At 52.8% G+C, this 14,419-nt stretch overlaps 1 protein-coding gene across 6 annotated transcripts in view; it reads right to left on the bottom strand.

Moving 5' to 3' along the window:
* FMNL3 (formin like 3) overlaps positions 1-14,419 on the bottom strand; it is a 53,996-nt gene that overhangs the window by 4,567 nt on the left and 35,010 nt on the right. For 2 of the 6 annotated variants that reach the window (XM_025930141.2, XM_025930142.2), the window contains exons 5-18: positions 12,065-12,148; positions 9,162-9,314; positions 7,832-7,940; positions 7,534-7,610; positions 7,091-7,184; positions 5,689-5,763; positions 4,798-4,908; positions 4,333-4,482; positions 3,829-3,930; positions 2,242-2,521; positions 1,709-1,777; positions 1,495-1,619; positions 1,093-1,295; positions 114-348 (exon numbers count right to left, since the gene is read on the bottom strand). In XM_025930141.2, the coding sequence (XP_025785926.1) occupies positions 114-348; positions 1,093-1,295; positions 1,495-1,619; positions 1,709-1,777; positions 2,242-2,521; positions 3,829-3,930; positions 4,333-4,482; positions 4,798-4,908; positions 5,689-5,763; positions 7,091-7,184; positions 7,534-7,610; positions 7,832-7,940; positions 9,162-9,314; positions 12,065-12,148 (1,867 nt within the window). Of the gene's footprint in view, positions 1-113; positions 349-1,092; positions 1,296-1,494; positions 1,620-1,708; positions 1,778-2,241; positions 2,522-3,828; positions 3,931-4,332; positions 4,483-4,797; positions 4,909-5,688; positions 5,764-7,090; positions 7,185-7,533; positions 7,611-7,831; positions 7,941-9,161; positions 9,315-9,893; positions 9,920-12,064; positions 12,149-14,419 lie in introns of those variants that run through there. The other 4 variants (XM_025930143.2, XM_086713460.1, XM_086713458.1 and 1 more) reach the window with 3 other exon arrangements.

The raw sequence follows: 14,419 nt of genomic DNA, 5'->3' as shown, positions 1-14,419 counted from the left end.
GGGTGTAGGCAAAGTCTGAGAGGGGCTGGCGGGGACGGACTGACAGGGCAGGGGAGGGGACTGGCAGGTGGAGGGGTAGCCGCAGATGACCCCGACTGGGCCAGAGGATATACCGGCGTGAGCATCTGCAGGTTGTCTTGGAAGTTGCCCAGGAAGGCCATGCCAGCCATCCTCTGGGTTAGCCGTTCCACCTTGCTGAAGAGCAGCATGAAGCGGTCCTCGGCCGCCAGCTCCTCCAGGGGCTGCCGCTCCCGCTCGTATTGCCTCAGAAGCTTCACCTCAGCCTCTGTGGGCAGGAAGCGCATCAGGCACTCCACGAAGTCCACTGGTAGGGTCTGTAGGTCAAACCTGTGCAGGAGGGAGTTTAGTTCAGGTCTTGCATTTGCCCATTACCCATCATCCTTTTTTTCTCCAGCTCCTAGAGGGACTGCCGGTGGGGTCGGTGAGCAGGATGCAGCCAGAGGCCTAGAGGGCCTATTGCCTCATCTATCAGAGCGTGAGTAACATCCTAGGTGAACAGTCCATGGCCTGGTTTAAAACCCCTCAGCGCCCTCCCTCTGCCCTTAGGGAGAAATCTTAATACCTGAGTGTGGCTTATGAGACTCAGCCTGCAAGACTTCTGCCCACCTGTCTCTACCCTGTCTCTTCAACTCCCCTCCTATGCTGAAGTCATGGTCAATTTTCAGTACGTAGGGCACCAAGCTTCTCCCTCCAGGCACTGAAATGGACTTCATATACTTCCTCACCTCCTCTGGGAAGCCTTCCTGAATCACCAAGCTCAGCCATCTGGCCTGCCCTCTTCCCCTAAAGCTGCCTGTACCTCTGCCACCTAGGTGGTTATCACCCACGCTACTGAACTGTTCTGCCTAGACTGGCAGCAACTTGAGTGAAGGTTTGTGCTGAATGCCCAGCACCTCACATGGTGCCTGGCACACAGCACAAATATACTAAGTTCTGGCCAAGCCAGTGAATGACTGAAGGATGGGAGACACATCTGTCGACGCCCTAGAATCCAGGGAAAGCCAGGATAGTAGGTGGAGAACTGGATTGTCAACTGGCTGGGGACCAGGACGAGGTCAGTGGGAGCCTCACGTGTGGATGGCCCTGCAGATCTCCTCGGCCGAGCGGCCAGCCTTGCGTAGGGTGATGGCTAGGTTCTTGGCACGATTGGCTTCCAACAGGGTCACCTTGCTGGCGGCCTTTTGCGCTGTCTTGTTCTTAGAGCAGATGAGATCAAGGGCAGGGCCCTGGGCTTTCGTCTTGAACAGTTCTTCAAATTTGTCCAGGTCCAGATCCTGGCAGGAGTGGACAAGAAGGGACTATGCGGTCACCTCATTCTACTAAAGGGCCCCTGGCAGTACGCCCAGTTTCCATTCAGCTCTGGTTCACGGAGGCCTGATTCTAAGGGGGTTTCCAAGGCCAGGAGATCTGGCTAACAGCATGATCTAGTCCCCAGCCCTCAACCCCACCCCTGAGGGCTCCAGGCCCTGCTACCTCCAAGATCTTCTCATCATCAAGTTCACTGAAGACAGTGCCGCTGATCTGGTTGGGTTTCAGTGCTGTCCAGTTGAAGACAGGCAGCCGGAACTTGGTCTTGATAGGTTTCTTGATACGAATGGCTAATTTGGAAGGAGGTTCAGTGAGGCTGGGGCCAAGGACACTCTCTCTCCATCCCACTAGCCCTGCCCGGAGTCCTGGGGACACTCACCTGACAGGCCTACTGTCAACACCACAGAGGGAGCAGCGCCAGGGAGAGGTGGGGCTGGGGGACACTTGTCTGGGGGAAAACAAATGCCACAGTGACCCACGGTCCAAAAGCCTCTTTAGAGACGCCCTCCCCAGTGCTGCCCAACCTGTCTTCAAAGCCTCTTGGGGAAAGAGGATGTGTGAACTCCCTGTCCCTCCGGCTCCCAGGGGTCCTAACTCTGGTAGGGCAGGTCTCACTAGCCTCTGGCTCCCTGTCTTCTGCTCTGGTCTAAGCCCTCTCTTCGGCTTTCCACAGAGGAATCAGGAGCAGCACCTTCATAATCCTTAAAACAGACCCACGTCCACCCTTGGACACCCCCTGCCCAGTAACTTGAGCCTCCCTCAGATTCTTGCCCTCCCTCAACCCTCCCCCACCTGACTTCACGTCCTTCTACCCACATCCCCGGCTTCTCCCTAAGGGAGGCACTGTGGGCCCAGGTTTTGGTCTGGCCCCAAGATGAGGCTGCGCTTCAGGACTCCTAGGGTTCTCCTCACCTGGTAATGGGGGTGGTGGAGGGGGCAGGGGAGGAGCTGGCGGTGGAGGCAGAGGCAGGGACTCCTCGGGTGGTGGGGCTGGAGCCAGGAGGTCCAGGTCGGAGGGCAGCATGCCCTCACTCAGCTCTGCAGGGCCTACCCGGGCCAGGGCCTCACTGCCCACTGACTCCAGGCCCCGGGCCCCGGGCTCTAAGTGGCATCTGCGCTGGAAGGCCTCCTCCTTCTCTTTAATGAGCCGCCTCAGGGTGTGTACCTGGTGGCTCGTGTTCTCGTAAGTCTCCTGTCGGGAGACAGCACCATTAAGGAAAGAGTAAGTGGAAGGCACACGCAGCAGTCATTGCCCCTACCAGGCCTCTCAGCTAGGGTCTCTGGGAGGGTGCCCAGAGGCAGAGAGCAGCGGAAACCCAGGTGGGGGCTGGGGAGGCTGTTCCACAGAACAAGAGATGAGCAGAAGAGCCGTTGGCCCAGCTGGCACCTTCCAGTGCGCTTCCTCCCGGACCCAGCCTTAGTCTTGCTGGTTCCTCAAGGCCTTGGTCAGAAGCTGCTCCTATGTAAACCTCCCAGGCCCGCCTCTAGCCTCCTGCCACACTGCCCTCAGTGCTCTGTTCCTTGATACTGCTCTCATTGTACTTGGCCTTGTAGAACCACTCAGGTGGCAGCCCACTGTGGACAAGAGCCTGCCCTAGCCATCTCTGTATCCTCTGCATTCCCCAGGACAGCACTTTGGACTCTTAGCAGGGGTTTGGGAGATGTTGACCAAGCTCAGTAGAACCAATATAATTGTATCCCTCTGGGAAGAAAAGGTAGGTTGGGGCATGACTTTATAACAACAGGTGAAGTGAGGGGCAGAGAAGCGCTTAAATATGCGAAGCCTCTGGTCTCCTGACTTAGGATACCTGGTGGATAACACATGGGCTACTCGGCCCTCTCATCACGCAGGGCCCCACCTGCTCCCACCCTCCTCTGTGTGTGTCCTGCCCCCTTTGGATTCAGTTTCCCTCTCCAACTAAAAATTAGGGTGAAATCATCAGCCCACCCTCATGTGAATGCCTCAAGTGTGAATCAAGATCTGGATTTTCAAAGACATGAAAATCTCAAGAAAGAAAAGCCAAATAAAAAAACCACAATTTTCAGGGGTGCCTGGGTGGCTCAGTCAGTTGAGCGTCCGACTTCGGCTCAGGTCATGATCTCACAGTTTGTGAGTTCAAGCCCCGCATCAGGTTCTGTGCTGACAGCTCAGAGCCTGGAGCCTCCTTCAGATTCTGTGTCTCCCTCTCTCTCTGCCCCACCCTGCTGGCACTCTGTCTTTCGATCTCAAAAATAAATAAACATCAAAAAAATAATTTAAAAAAATTACAATTGTCAGATACACTTCATATACTAGGATGCAGCTAGCTATATGAAAGAGCAAAGAGATAAAAAATAAATTGATAGGAAAAATATCAAAAGAAAGAAAAAAGAAAGGAAGGAAGGAAGGAAGGAAGGAAGGAAGGAAGGAAGGGAGAAGGAGAGAGAAAGAAAAGCCAGATCCCCAGGCCCTGGCACCCAGTACCCGTCAGAGACTCCCTTCTCCAGATTACTTGGTACCTTGATGCTCTCTAGTTCCTTTTCCCGCTGCAGCAGCTGCTTCTCTAGCTCTGCCACACGCATCATGTTCTCGTTCTCTAGGTCCAGAAGCTTCTCTGTGAGCTACAGGATGGGAAGGGTAGATTTGGTGCTGACCCTAAAGCCTGGGTACTTTTTTATCTCAGTCAGGACCTGGGCCCGACCCCTGTACCCCTCTACTCCTAAGGCAGCGTGGCCCAGTGGCTTCCCTACATCACTCCCATGGGCCCAGGGTCTGAGACCACCTGAAATAGACCACATCTGACTCTCTCAAGCCTGAGGCCACCCCACGCCCAGTCCTGGAGGTCAGTGTGTGTTCGAATCTGTGGATGATCCGGGGCCTGAGTCAGAGCATGCTGGGTTCCAAGGCTTCCCTGGGACTCAATCTGGAGGCAAGTGGGTCAGGTCAAGATTCCTGGAACTGAGATGTCCCCTTCCTCTCCCCTCCCTCAACAGTGGTCCTGGCAGCAAAAAAAGACTACTTACATGGGAAACATGTTCTTCCAGCTCCTCCACCTTCTCCAGGGCCACGTTCTTGGTCTCAGCATCCTCCAACAAACCTCCCACATCAAACACATTGTCCAGGTATGCCTGGATCTGCACCTGCAGCTTCTCACTCTCTGTGTGCCTTGACTTCTGGAAAAAGCAGAGAGAGTAGTAGTTGGGGGAGCCTCCTGAGAGAGACTCAGTCCTTACCACCCTCTATGACCACTTTCTAGAGCATAAGACCCAAGGAGTTCCTCTGCACCCATGTCACATTCTCACCCAGTGGAGCTGCCTAATTGGAGAGCCCTGTGCAGGAGGGCCTGAGACCCAGGCCTCAGAAGACAGGCAGGGTTCCAGGAGCATCCGTGACTAGGCTCTTGTAAAAGAAAAAACCCTTTGTGATGTGACTAAGCTGGTCCTCTGCCCCCCCAGCTCCTCACCTGTGAGGACTCCAGCCCAGCTCACCTGCAGGAACTCCTCCAGCCCCAGCTTGGTAAACTCATACTGCAGGTGGACCCGGAAGTTCATATCCTCTACTGAGTGCACCACGATGTTGATAAACTGCATGCATGCCACCTGGAAAAGCAGTCCAGAGGGTCAGAGGCAGGAAGGGAAAGGAGAGACGGAAGAGCCAGGGTGTTAGAATCAGTATCATCTGGTGGATAATCAAAAGGAGTGAATAGGGGCACCTGCGTGGCTCAGTCAGTTAAGCTCCCAACTCTTGGTTTTGGCTCAGGTCGTGATCTCACAGTTCGTGAGATTGAGCCCCACGTTGGGATTCTCTCTCTCCCTCTCTTTCTGCCCCTCCCCCACTCATGCACACTCTCTCTCTCGTAAAATAAGTAAACGAACTTAAAAAAAAGGAATGAATAAAAAAAATTGAGTCTTTCTGGGAATAATGAGTATTTTAACTTAAAGATATCAAACTTTATATTCAGTTTATGAAGACAAGTAAATTACACAAGAAATAGATGGAAATGAAGATGCAACTTATTTCCTTTGTACATCAGCAGGTATTTCTTGAGACAACACTACTTAACTAAAGACCCCAGGCTGAAGGGAAGAAAAGCCAAAGGAAAAGCTCTGGTAAAGCGAAGCTGCTCTGAATGGATCCAAATTAGAGACGGTAAGGCCACAAAAGGGGGCAAAGGAGGTAGACCCAAGACACAAAAATGACATTGCCCTGACGTTTCTAAAAGCTCTCTAGGGTAGGTGAGTAGACAAGGAGCATTTACTGAGTAGAGAGAATCCTTCTAGGTTCAACACAGAATATCAAGATATGCTGTTGGCCTGGCCTCGTTCTCCAGGAGCATGGGACCTGCTGGGCATGTGCCTGACCCAGGCCCAGTTCCTCACCATGAAGTCGATGTTGCTATCCTCATTCCGGAAATACTCCATCAGCTTCTCAAAGCGGTGCAGCTCCTTGCATACCTGAACAAACAAACTTTCTCAGTGAAAAGATCTATCCCACGCAGAACTTAAGCCCTTGAGCCCTGGCTCCCAGGAACATCATGGCAGAGGGACTGACTGGTTAGTCAGTCAGACTAAGCTGAACTACAACTCTTTCTATGCAAGGGGCCATTGGGACACTTAGAAGAAAGCCCGTAAGTTTAACAAACTCGTCAGGCAGAAGAAAGCCCGGGACCTGGCATCTGCCCGGGGTCCCTGATCCCCACATCAACTTGCTGAGGGAACCCAGTAAAGCCTGTGCCATTAATCAGGACTTTAGGTGCCTCTGAGGTAGGCCAAGAAGAAACACTGTTGGCCAGTTATTGAAGGAAGGAGGGAGGCAGGAGGAAGGTTGGAGGCCATGGCTGAGGCAGGAGGCTGAAGTCTGAGTAGGGACACAGGAGAGAGGCAGGGTGCAGGAAAGCCCTGTGCTAAGAGGGGTCCAGAGACTCCTCTGAGCCTCTGGCTTCTAGGAGGAAGAGCTATTTCCTGGCTTGAACAATGGATGCTAGGGAAAAGGTCCAGAGAGGAGGAAGGGGTGGGGCCAGCAGCTGCAACTGGATGTCGAGGAATCCTACGTTCAAGCAGATGAGAGTTTCACAGCCAGGGCCAGAGGCTGGGGAAATTCCAAGTAGGAGCTTCCTCTCCCCTCACCAATAACAGCCAATAACTCAGGAAGATCCTTGCTTGTCTTCTCCTCCCACCACAAACACATCTACCTTGGGTTCTACCGGTGGGTTCACCACCTCAAAGCCACCTGGGAAGCCTGTTAAAGCACAGGTACTCAGGCCTCCCAGGGGTCTGTAAGTTTAACAAGCTCTTCAGGTATCCTGATGCATGACCAGGTTAGGGCCGCTGGACTACAGCCCTCAAATGAGGGCATCTTTAGCTGGCCATTCAGGAGCTGTCCTGCCATAAGATCTGCTAAGACTGAAGTTCTGTTTTTGGTAAAAAGAAAAGAAAAGAAGGAAAGACAAGGAAAAGAAAAGAAACAAAAAGAAAAGAGAAGGAATCAAAAAGAGAAAAGAAAAGAAAAGAGAAAAGGAAAGAAAAGGAAAAGAAAAGAAAAGAAAGAAGCAGTGGGACTGGCTACTTAGCTAAGCACAAGATGTTAGAATCACCGGGATGTGTGAGATCACAGGAAAGGGTGCTTACCTACCTGGCTCCCCACCTCCCCACCAAACACATACACACACACACACACACACACAAACACACAGACACACACACATGTGCATGCATGCGTGCGTGCGCGCGCGCACACACACACACACACACACACACACACACACAGATGCAGGAGACTGACCTCTTTGAAATTGTCAAAGGCAGCAAGAATGATTTCGTGACCTCCCCGCACCAAACACACGGCTGCCAAGAGCTCCAAGACAAGGGCTTTGGTCCTAAGGGATGAAGAAAAACAATTAACACCCTAGCTCCCCACCCTAGCCACCATACAGTTCACTTCTACAACTAGGTGAGTCCCTTCAGAGAGTGGAGACAGCCTCAGAAGTGAGGGGAGTGGGTTTTGGAAAGGAAGCAGAGGAAGGAAGTTTGCCCCTCACTAAGCTGTGCAGACCAGAGGGAAGCCAGGGACACTCCTTCTCCTTAAGCTGAAGTGAGGGAGCCGAACCAAGGCACTGACCAGGGCCACAGGACTCCAAAGCCAGGCAGGACTTATAAGGGATAAGTGGAGCCCAAATCTCCAGAGCCCTGGGCACAGTGGGAGGAAAGGGGAGTGAAGGAACTTACCTTGGATTCTTGTTGTTGAGACTGAGTGCAATCTCATTGACAGCATGGGGGTGGGACATGACCAGGTTGAATCCGTACTATAACAAGGGGAAAGGACAGAGGAAGGAAAACCTTGATGCTGAGGAAGGTATATCCCGGCTGGATCTCCTGGACTATAGGCCTGCCAGCAAATGTGTCTTTTTTTTTTTCTTTCTTTTTTTCAAAATCATCTTTTACAAGCTGGTGCCCTCCTAGCTCTTCTAGTTTGGCAGATGAGGCAGAACAGGCGGGGCATCCAAGGCTAGTGCTGCCCCTTTACCTGATAGTTCATGATGGCTCTGAGACAGAGGATACAGACGTGGACGTCATCCTTCTGGCTCACCAGGCGGGAGTTCTTCAGGGCCCTGCGCCCAGGGAGAGTGCTATACCTGGGGAAGAGGGGGCTGCTGATGAAGGGTCTAGGAGCGCTCACCATCACCCCGACAGCAGCAGCACAAAAGGGGGACAGGAGACCTTGACCCAACAGCCTAGAGAGTGGGGGACGGAGGAAGGGGACACAGGGTGTTCAGCTGTTTTCATCTCTCTGCAATAGGCCTTTGTGAGTAAATATCCAGGATCCCAGCTTTATAATCAGTGCCCAAACCATCCTGAGCCCAGGGGCCCTCCAAAATACAACAGTAGATGTGCAGGCTTTCCTAGTCCTCCAGATGGATCCAGGGAGACGTTTATCCCTGCCTTCCCTCCTCCTCCTTCCAGTCGCTGCATCTTCCACAAATTCCCTGGGGCAGGAGCATCTTGGCTCCCATCCCACTTCTACGTCCCAGAAAGGGCAGAGCAGACCCCAAAGGCAATAGGAGGGCTGGGGGCTACATCTGGCTTTGCCCCCGATGACGTTTCATGAAAGAAAGAGGAAGCACAAATGGTGGCTGCTCACACAGGACTAGAATGATGAGCAGAGTCAGAAGGACAAAACCCAAAGGAGACCAGGAGAAAAGCATGGCCACGAGAGGGACAGAGACCACAGAAAGGGCCACAGGGCCCAAAGGAAAGCCTCCCTGTGTAGGAGGGGCTCTGAAAAGTCATCCGGTCTATCCACCTGCCTCTGGGCAGGAAGTCTGTTAAAATACTGCAAAAAAAATGAACACAAGGCAGCCTTGGAGAGAAAAGTCCTAAAGGAAGAAGTGAAGGGAAGGTGAGCAGCAGGTAGGTTGGTTGGGAGCTGGTCTCGGAGCAGCTGATGGGGCAGAAAGCAGAGCCAGAGGGAAACAGACATGAGGGCAGGAATTGATCACCCAGTGAAGACCAGGGAGCTGGGTGAGGGACAGTCTTGCCCAAGAGGCTGGGAGGAAGGGCAGAGTGAAAAAGAGGAATGGAGGGGGCCCCTAGGAGGGGAGTGCAGAGAGGGGAGAGCTGGAACCCCAGATGGGGTGGGCACAGCCGAGGGTGATGTACTTACCCAGGACAGATTGCTGGGCAGAATCAAGGAGACAGAGAGGACAGACCAGAGACAGACTGGCAGGCAGAGGGCAAGAGAGCTGAGCCTGGAAGCAAGAGTGGAGGGAGGAGCAATGAGCACTCACCGCTGTCACCCACGACCTGGACTGGGGGCTAGGATGGGAGGCAGGCGGGCAGAGCGAGAGCACACATACCGGAGCACAGACTGGCGCGCAGAGCGAGCGAGGCTGTTGGTGAAGGGGGCTGACAGGGCGCTGGGTGGCTGCAGGTCCTCGATAGACCTGCTCCAGGACCGGAGCTTGTCAAATGCGCCATCGTCACCACTCTCCAGACCCTCAAAGTCAAACCTGGAGCAGGAAAGGACACACAAGCGCACGTACAGGAGAAATTCAGTGCTAAGCCCCCTGGCAAGCCCACCTCCCCCCCCTTAGACCTCTAGGGCAATGAAAAGCAAAGAGGGCAAGAAGAGCAAGCAGAGTTGGGCAGCAGAGACCCAACTCTGGTCAGGAGAGCCACCAACACAGGACAAGGGCAGTGCAGGCACAGGCAGCAACCAGGAGGAGGGCCGGAGGACATGGGAAGGCTGACGCAGGTGAGCTGCTGCTCCCCACTGGCCGGGCAACTCCAGGAGTGACCTCTTCCTGGGCCCAAAGGGACCCAGGGAGCTGGCAGTCTTTCTGCACTCCTGGCCTTAGACAGGGCATCCCAGAGAAGCTGTGGCTCCCCATGGAGAAGCTGCCCTGTGGAAGGGTGGTGGGGAACGGGTCAACTGCAGGTCTTGCTGGCTGGCAAGCGGCAGAGGCCAAAGGGGTGCCCTGCAGTGGCCCAGTTGGTTCTGAATTGGGTTCACGAGGGCAGGTCTGAATGGAAGGGAATGGGGGTCCCAGCCAACCTAGAGTGGGACAGTCCTCTATGTTCAAGAGTACCATGGTCCCATCCCAGCACTGGTTTTTAGTGACTGGGTTTTCTGTGGTTCTACTTGAGACTTCTAGGTTTTCTGGTATAGAGGCTCCTTGGGCTTCAGCTTCCCTGGGGGAAGAAATCACAGGTCGAGGGTGTGGACTGGGGTCCTTAGTGCCTACAGGAGTTGGGACAGTTTCTCTGTCACTTTCTACTTCTGTGATCACCATCAGCAGTTTGGGAGTGTGACCAGGGCAAGGAGGGCAGGTTGAGGTCACAAACCCATGGGGCACTGTCTTTTACAAATCCCCACGTCTGAGAAACAAGCCCCACTCTTCTTTCCTGTCCTCCTCCCCCAAGTAGGTCATTAAGGACTGAACAAGCATCTCCTACAGGCTCTTCCCCCAAGGAACCTTCTGCTCAGACATGCATAGCCCCAGGGTCAAAGGCACAGAGGCCAAGGCTTTCTGAAATGAGAAATGATATCTGCAGATATCTGAATATTCCAAAGGGGCCAGAGCAGGCTGCAGAGTCTTGACGATCAGATGTTCGATGGGCTCTCAAGTAAACATCAGAGGAGTCTCCCTGACAGGGAAATTTGCCAGTGGCTTGGCAGTGGCTTCCCTCAATCAATAATAGTATTCCCTAGCACTGGTACATGCAGTTTACAAATAAATGCCTTCACCCAAACTCTATCCGGCTTCACCCTTTTCCTTTCAACCCTTCTCAAAACACACTTTCTTTCCCCTCTACCCCCTTCCCTCTGCCCTGAATCTTTCTTTCAAAAACAGAGTCAAAGGCACTGCTGTGGACACTACTATACTGAGGATCCAGTGTATTTTGGTTTTGAGCAGCTGGGATTTGATTGCTTTTCAAATGAGATAGGCTTATTTGGAAAAATGATCTACATCTTTTTACTATAAAAGCTCTGAATTTAAAAAAAAAATCACTTCAGCAAATGTTTTTCATTTCTTTCTATAAAAAGAGTGGTTTTTAAAGGGATAGGAGGATCATGAGGCATGAGTTCTGCAGGAATGGGAATGAGGACTAGGCCACTCTTGATTTTAACAGGGGGTGACCTGGAAAAAGTGACAGGCCAAACCTAGGAGAGGCATTAGTTCAAACCCCTAAAGAGAGAAGACTGAAGATCTGCTAGACAAAGGAGAATGGCCATGGGCAAGGACAGTAACAACAAAAGTGAAAGTCTAGGCTAGGACCGAGTCTCAGAACTGAGGAGTTTCCCAGGACTTGGGACTTTTGGTGCTAACACTGGGAAAAGCCCTGGGCAAACTGCGATGATTAGTCAGCCAAGGGCTGACTTAAGTCTTGGGTAGAAGTCTGAAGTATTTATTGGTCATCACATGAATGATCACTATAATCCCTCTTTCCATATATTCAGGTAATTATGGTAGGTTACACCGCCTTAAATAATCATAATTAACACTAAAGTGGCCAGGGCAATATGGACTTACTACGTTCCAAACACCACTAACTGCTTTACAAACATTATCGTCTAAACCTTACAACAACCCTGGAACATGGATCTCCTTTTATAGAAGAGGACGTAAATATGCTTGAGGTCACATGGATAGTAAAGGACATAACCGAGACCCACAACCAGCTTTGTGGTTGTCATACTTGAAAGCCCTTGTTTTCTTCACCACCTCATGCTGCCTTCTCATCTGTACCAATTCTCTTAGGGCTACCTTCAACCCCCAACCTGCTTGAAAAAGCCTCCTGAATACTTCATTTTTAGTTTGGGTCAAAGGTCATGTCCACTGCTCCTAGGGCCTTTCAGCAATGACCTGGAGTAACCCTCTCGCATCTCACATTTGGAGACCCAAAGGAGAATCTTAAAGATAATTTCCCAAAGGAATGAATCCCACCAGGCATCTCTCCCAGAATCCAGGACGTTTCCTTTGACTGCTCTCAGCCTGGAGTCTGGATCCTTTGAGTTCTGATCCCGAGTGCCCTTTCCGTATCGCTCTCCTTCTGTTCCCCACCTGGCATTCTTTGCAGATCCCAGACATCCCCTTGGCTGCCTGTCCATTCCCACACCATTGCCTGGGCTCTTTGTCTTGGCCTGGGATCTCCATTCCCATCTTCACTACTGCAACCTCACCCCTCCTAAGCAAATCAGAATGGGACTGTGTCCTCCCTTGTTGGTCCTGAGCCCTGGCCCCAGGGTGGTACTCACATGACAGAACATTGGGCAAAGGACAGGTAATCCACCAGCACATCCAGGCCTTTGTTCTCATCATTCAGAAACTCTCGCACCCACCTGCAGATAAAGGAAACATAGTGGAGGGGTCTGCTAAAGTGAGTCGAGGGTGAGGAGGGGCCTCTGACCCAACACCCACTTCTGAATCCTCTGGAACTTAGCACCAGGCTGGGAAAATGCTGAAGTTCAAAACCCATGGCAGACTCATCTATGGTCACATCACTGGCCTAGACCTCTGCTAGGTTGGGGAGCCAGGAATGGGGAAAGGTACAAGGCCTTCCAATACCATGTCAGCCAAACAAGCTTTCAGGAATCCTCTCCTAAATGGCCAGGGACCTGGCTCAATCATTTTCTGTGTCCTTGAGGTCTAGCACAACACTGGGTGCACTGTCCCTGCTTGATGTTTATTGGCAGAATTATGGGGAGGTGAGGAGGTTTATCAAGAGCATTTACCACAGGCCGCTGTGCAGAGCTATGCCTAATAACATCTCGCAGGACCCCAGTTTGACTGAAGTCTCAGTCAAAAGACAGGCGGGAGGGGTCAAAGAGAAATCTGGAACAGAGACATGGTGGGCCAAAGGGGCCTTCCACCAAGTTCAAGGAAAGATATTTGGGACCATAGTGAGCAAAGAGAGATATGTGGGGATTCTGTGTTTAGTTAGGGTGAGTTTGGCAGAATAGGAAAAGGATGGGGGAATAGTCAGGGACTCAAGTAACTCTAGAATGGCTATGACCACTCAGAGCCAGACTGAGGACTCGGGCCCCTTCAGCCAGAGAGGCAGGAATGAGGACAACAAAGATCCTAAAGACAATGGACCAGGCATTTCCATCTTTCTGCCTTCAGGCCTCTTGGCCTAAGATACCCCTGGAAGGAAATTCAAGAGCCGATCCCAGGAACACTGTTACAGGACAGGTTCATTCCACAGCACAGAGAGATATAAAACTCTCAGGACAAAACCCTGACTCTCCTGAGCACTCTGTTCCCTTGGATGTCTGGGGCTCTTTACTGGCCAGCTGTACCCCACAGCCCTGCAAGGCCGCGTCTCCCCCACAGCTGGAACACCAGCGCCATGTTTGCTGGCCACACCCTGGGTTACAGTGAGAGGCTGGGCCAGAGCACCAGGCTCAGCTGAGGCTGACTGACACCGGAGCTGCCTGAAGTTAGCTTCCTCTCTGGGGGCCGACAGGCCTCCCGTTTCCTGTCTGTCTGCTCTCCAGCTCCCCACCCCCTTCTCATTTCCTGTCTGAGTCTACACTGCTATTTTCGGGATCTTGACACTTTGAGGAGAGGTTAAAGGGCACTTCGGCAAGGGAGAGAAACCAATACAAACCAGAGAGAGGAGGAGCTGGTGAGGCTCTGGAATCCCACTTCCCAGCCTGCCCCGCTCCAGGGCCTGAGTTCCCATTGGGCTGCCCCTGCACACCCAGCTTCGGCAGGCCCTCAGGCTGATCAGGCTATGACAGAAGCAGGATCCTCCTCTCCCCACCTTGCCCTGGGCTCCCACTGCCCTGGAGCACTCACACCCCAGTCTGACAGCCTGACAAACTCTTCCTGCCCAGAAATCCAGGAAGGAGCCTGGCCCTCCCCACATGATTACCACAGCCTGGCCTGTCCCCACAGACAACAGGAGCTCCTAAAATGCCAGACACTATGCTCTTCCCTGGGAACCAAGGGCCAGGTCCAGACCTCTGACTTGTGTGCCAACTGCCAAGAGGCCCCAGGCCTGGGAACCGTGCTGCTCTGGCCCCGGCCCCTGGCCAGTGGCCAGAGAGGCAGGCACCAGGTAGAAGGGGTGAGCAGAAGGGAGTGTCGCACACTGCTCTGTGGCCCTGTCCCGAGAAGAACAGGCCCCCATCCTCATGCAGCTAGACTTACTATGAAAGAAAGGAGGGCCTGAGGAGAGAGGAGGAGAAGGCCCTGTGGTAGGGTGCCGGGCAGTAGGTGGGATTGGGAGCTGCCATCTCACTCTTGCCTTCACACACAGGGTAGCTGACGAGGCCCCGTCACTCTTTCCCTGTGCGAGGATTTACCAAATAAAGCCGGAGGTTTAGTTTCCTAGCATGTCAGCTTTCATTCTGGTTCGTGGATGAGGTGTAGGAGCCAATTTTGGCCACCAGGCACAGCTCCGAGGCCAGGAACTATCCCTTTCCTGTTCTCTCCTGTGCCATTTCCCCTGTGATGGCTGCAGCAGCTGGCTACAAACAGGTAGCCTCTATAAGAGCCCCAGGCAGACTCAGCCTGGGGTGAACAAGTGGGCGGCTGTTGCGGACAGAGGGGGAAATGCAGATGATGTCATCTGGCTCATTCTACCTCTGCTCTCAGGAAGCCCA

The sequence above is a fragment of the Puma concolor genome, chromosome B4 (assembly GCF_028749965.1).
Source record: "Puma concolor isolate L17-30 chromosome B4, mPumCon1.1.hap2, whole genome shotgun sequence".
Lineage (NCBI taxonomy): Eukaryota > Metazoa > Chordata > Mammalia > Carnivora > Felidae > Puma > Puma concolor.
Note: the sequence above shows the minus strand (reverse complement) of the source record. Positions and strands in the feature narration are given on the sequence as shown.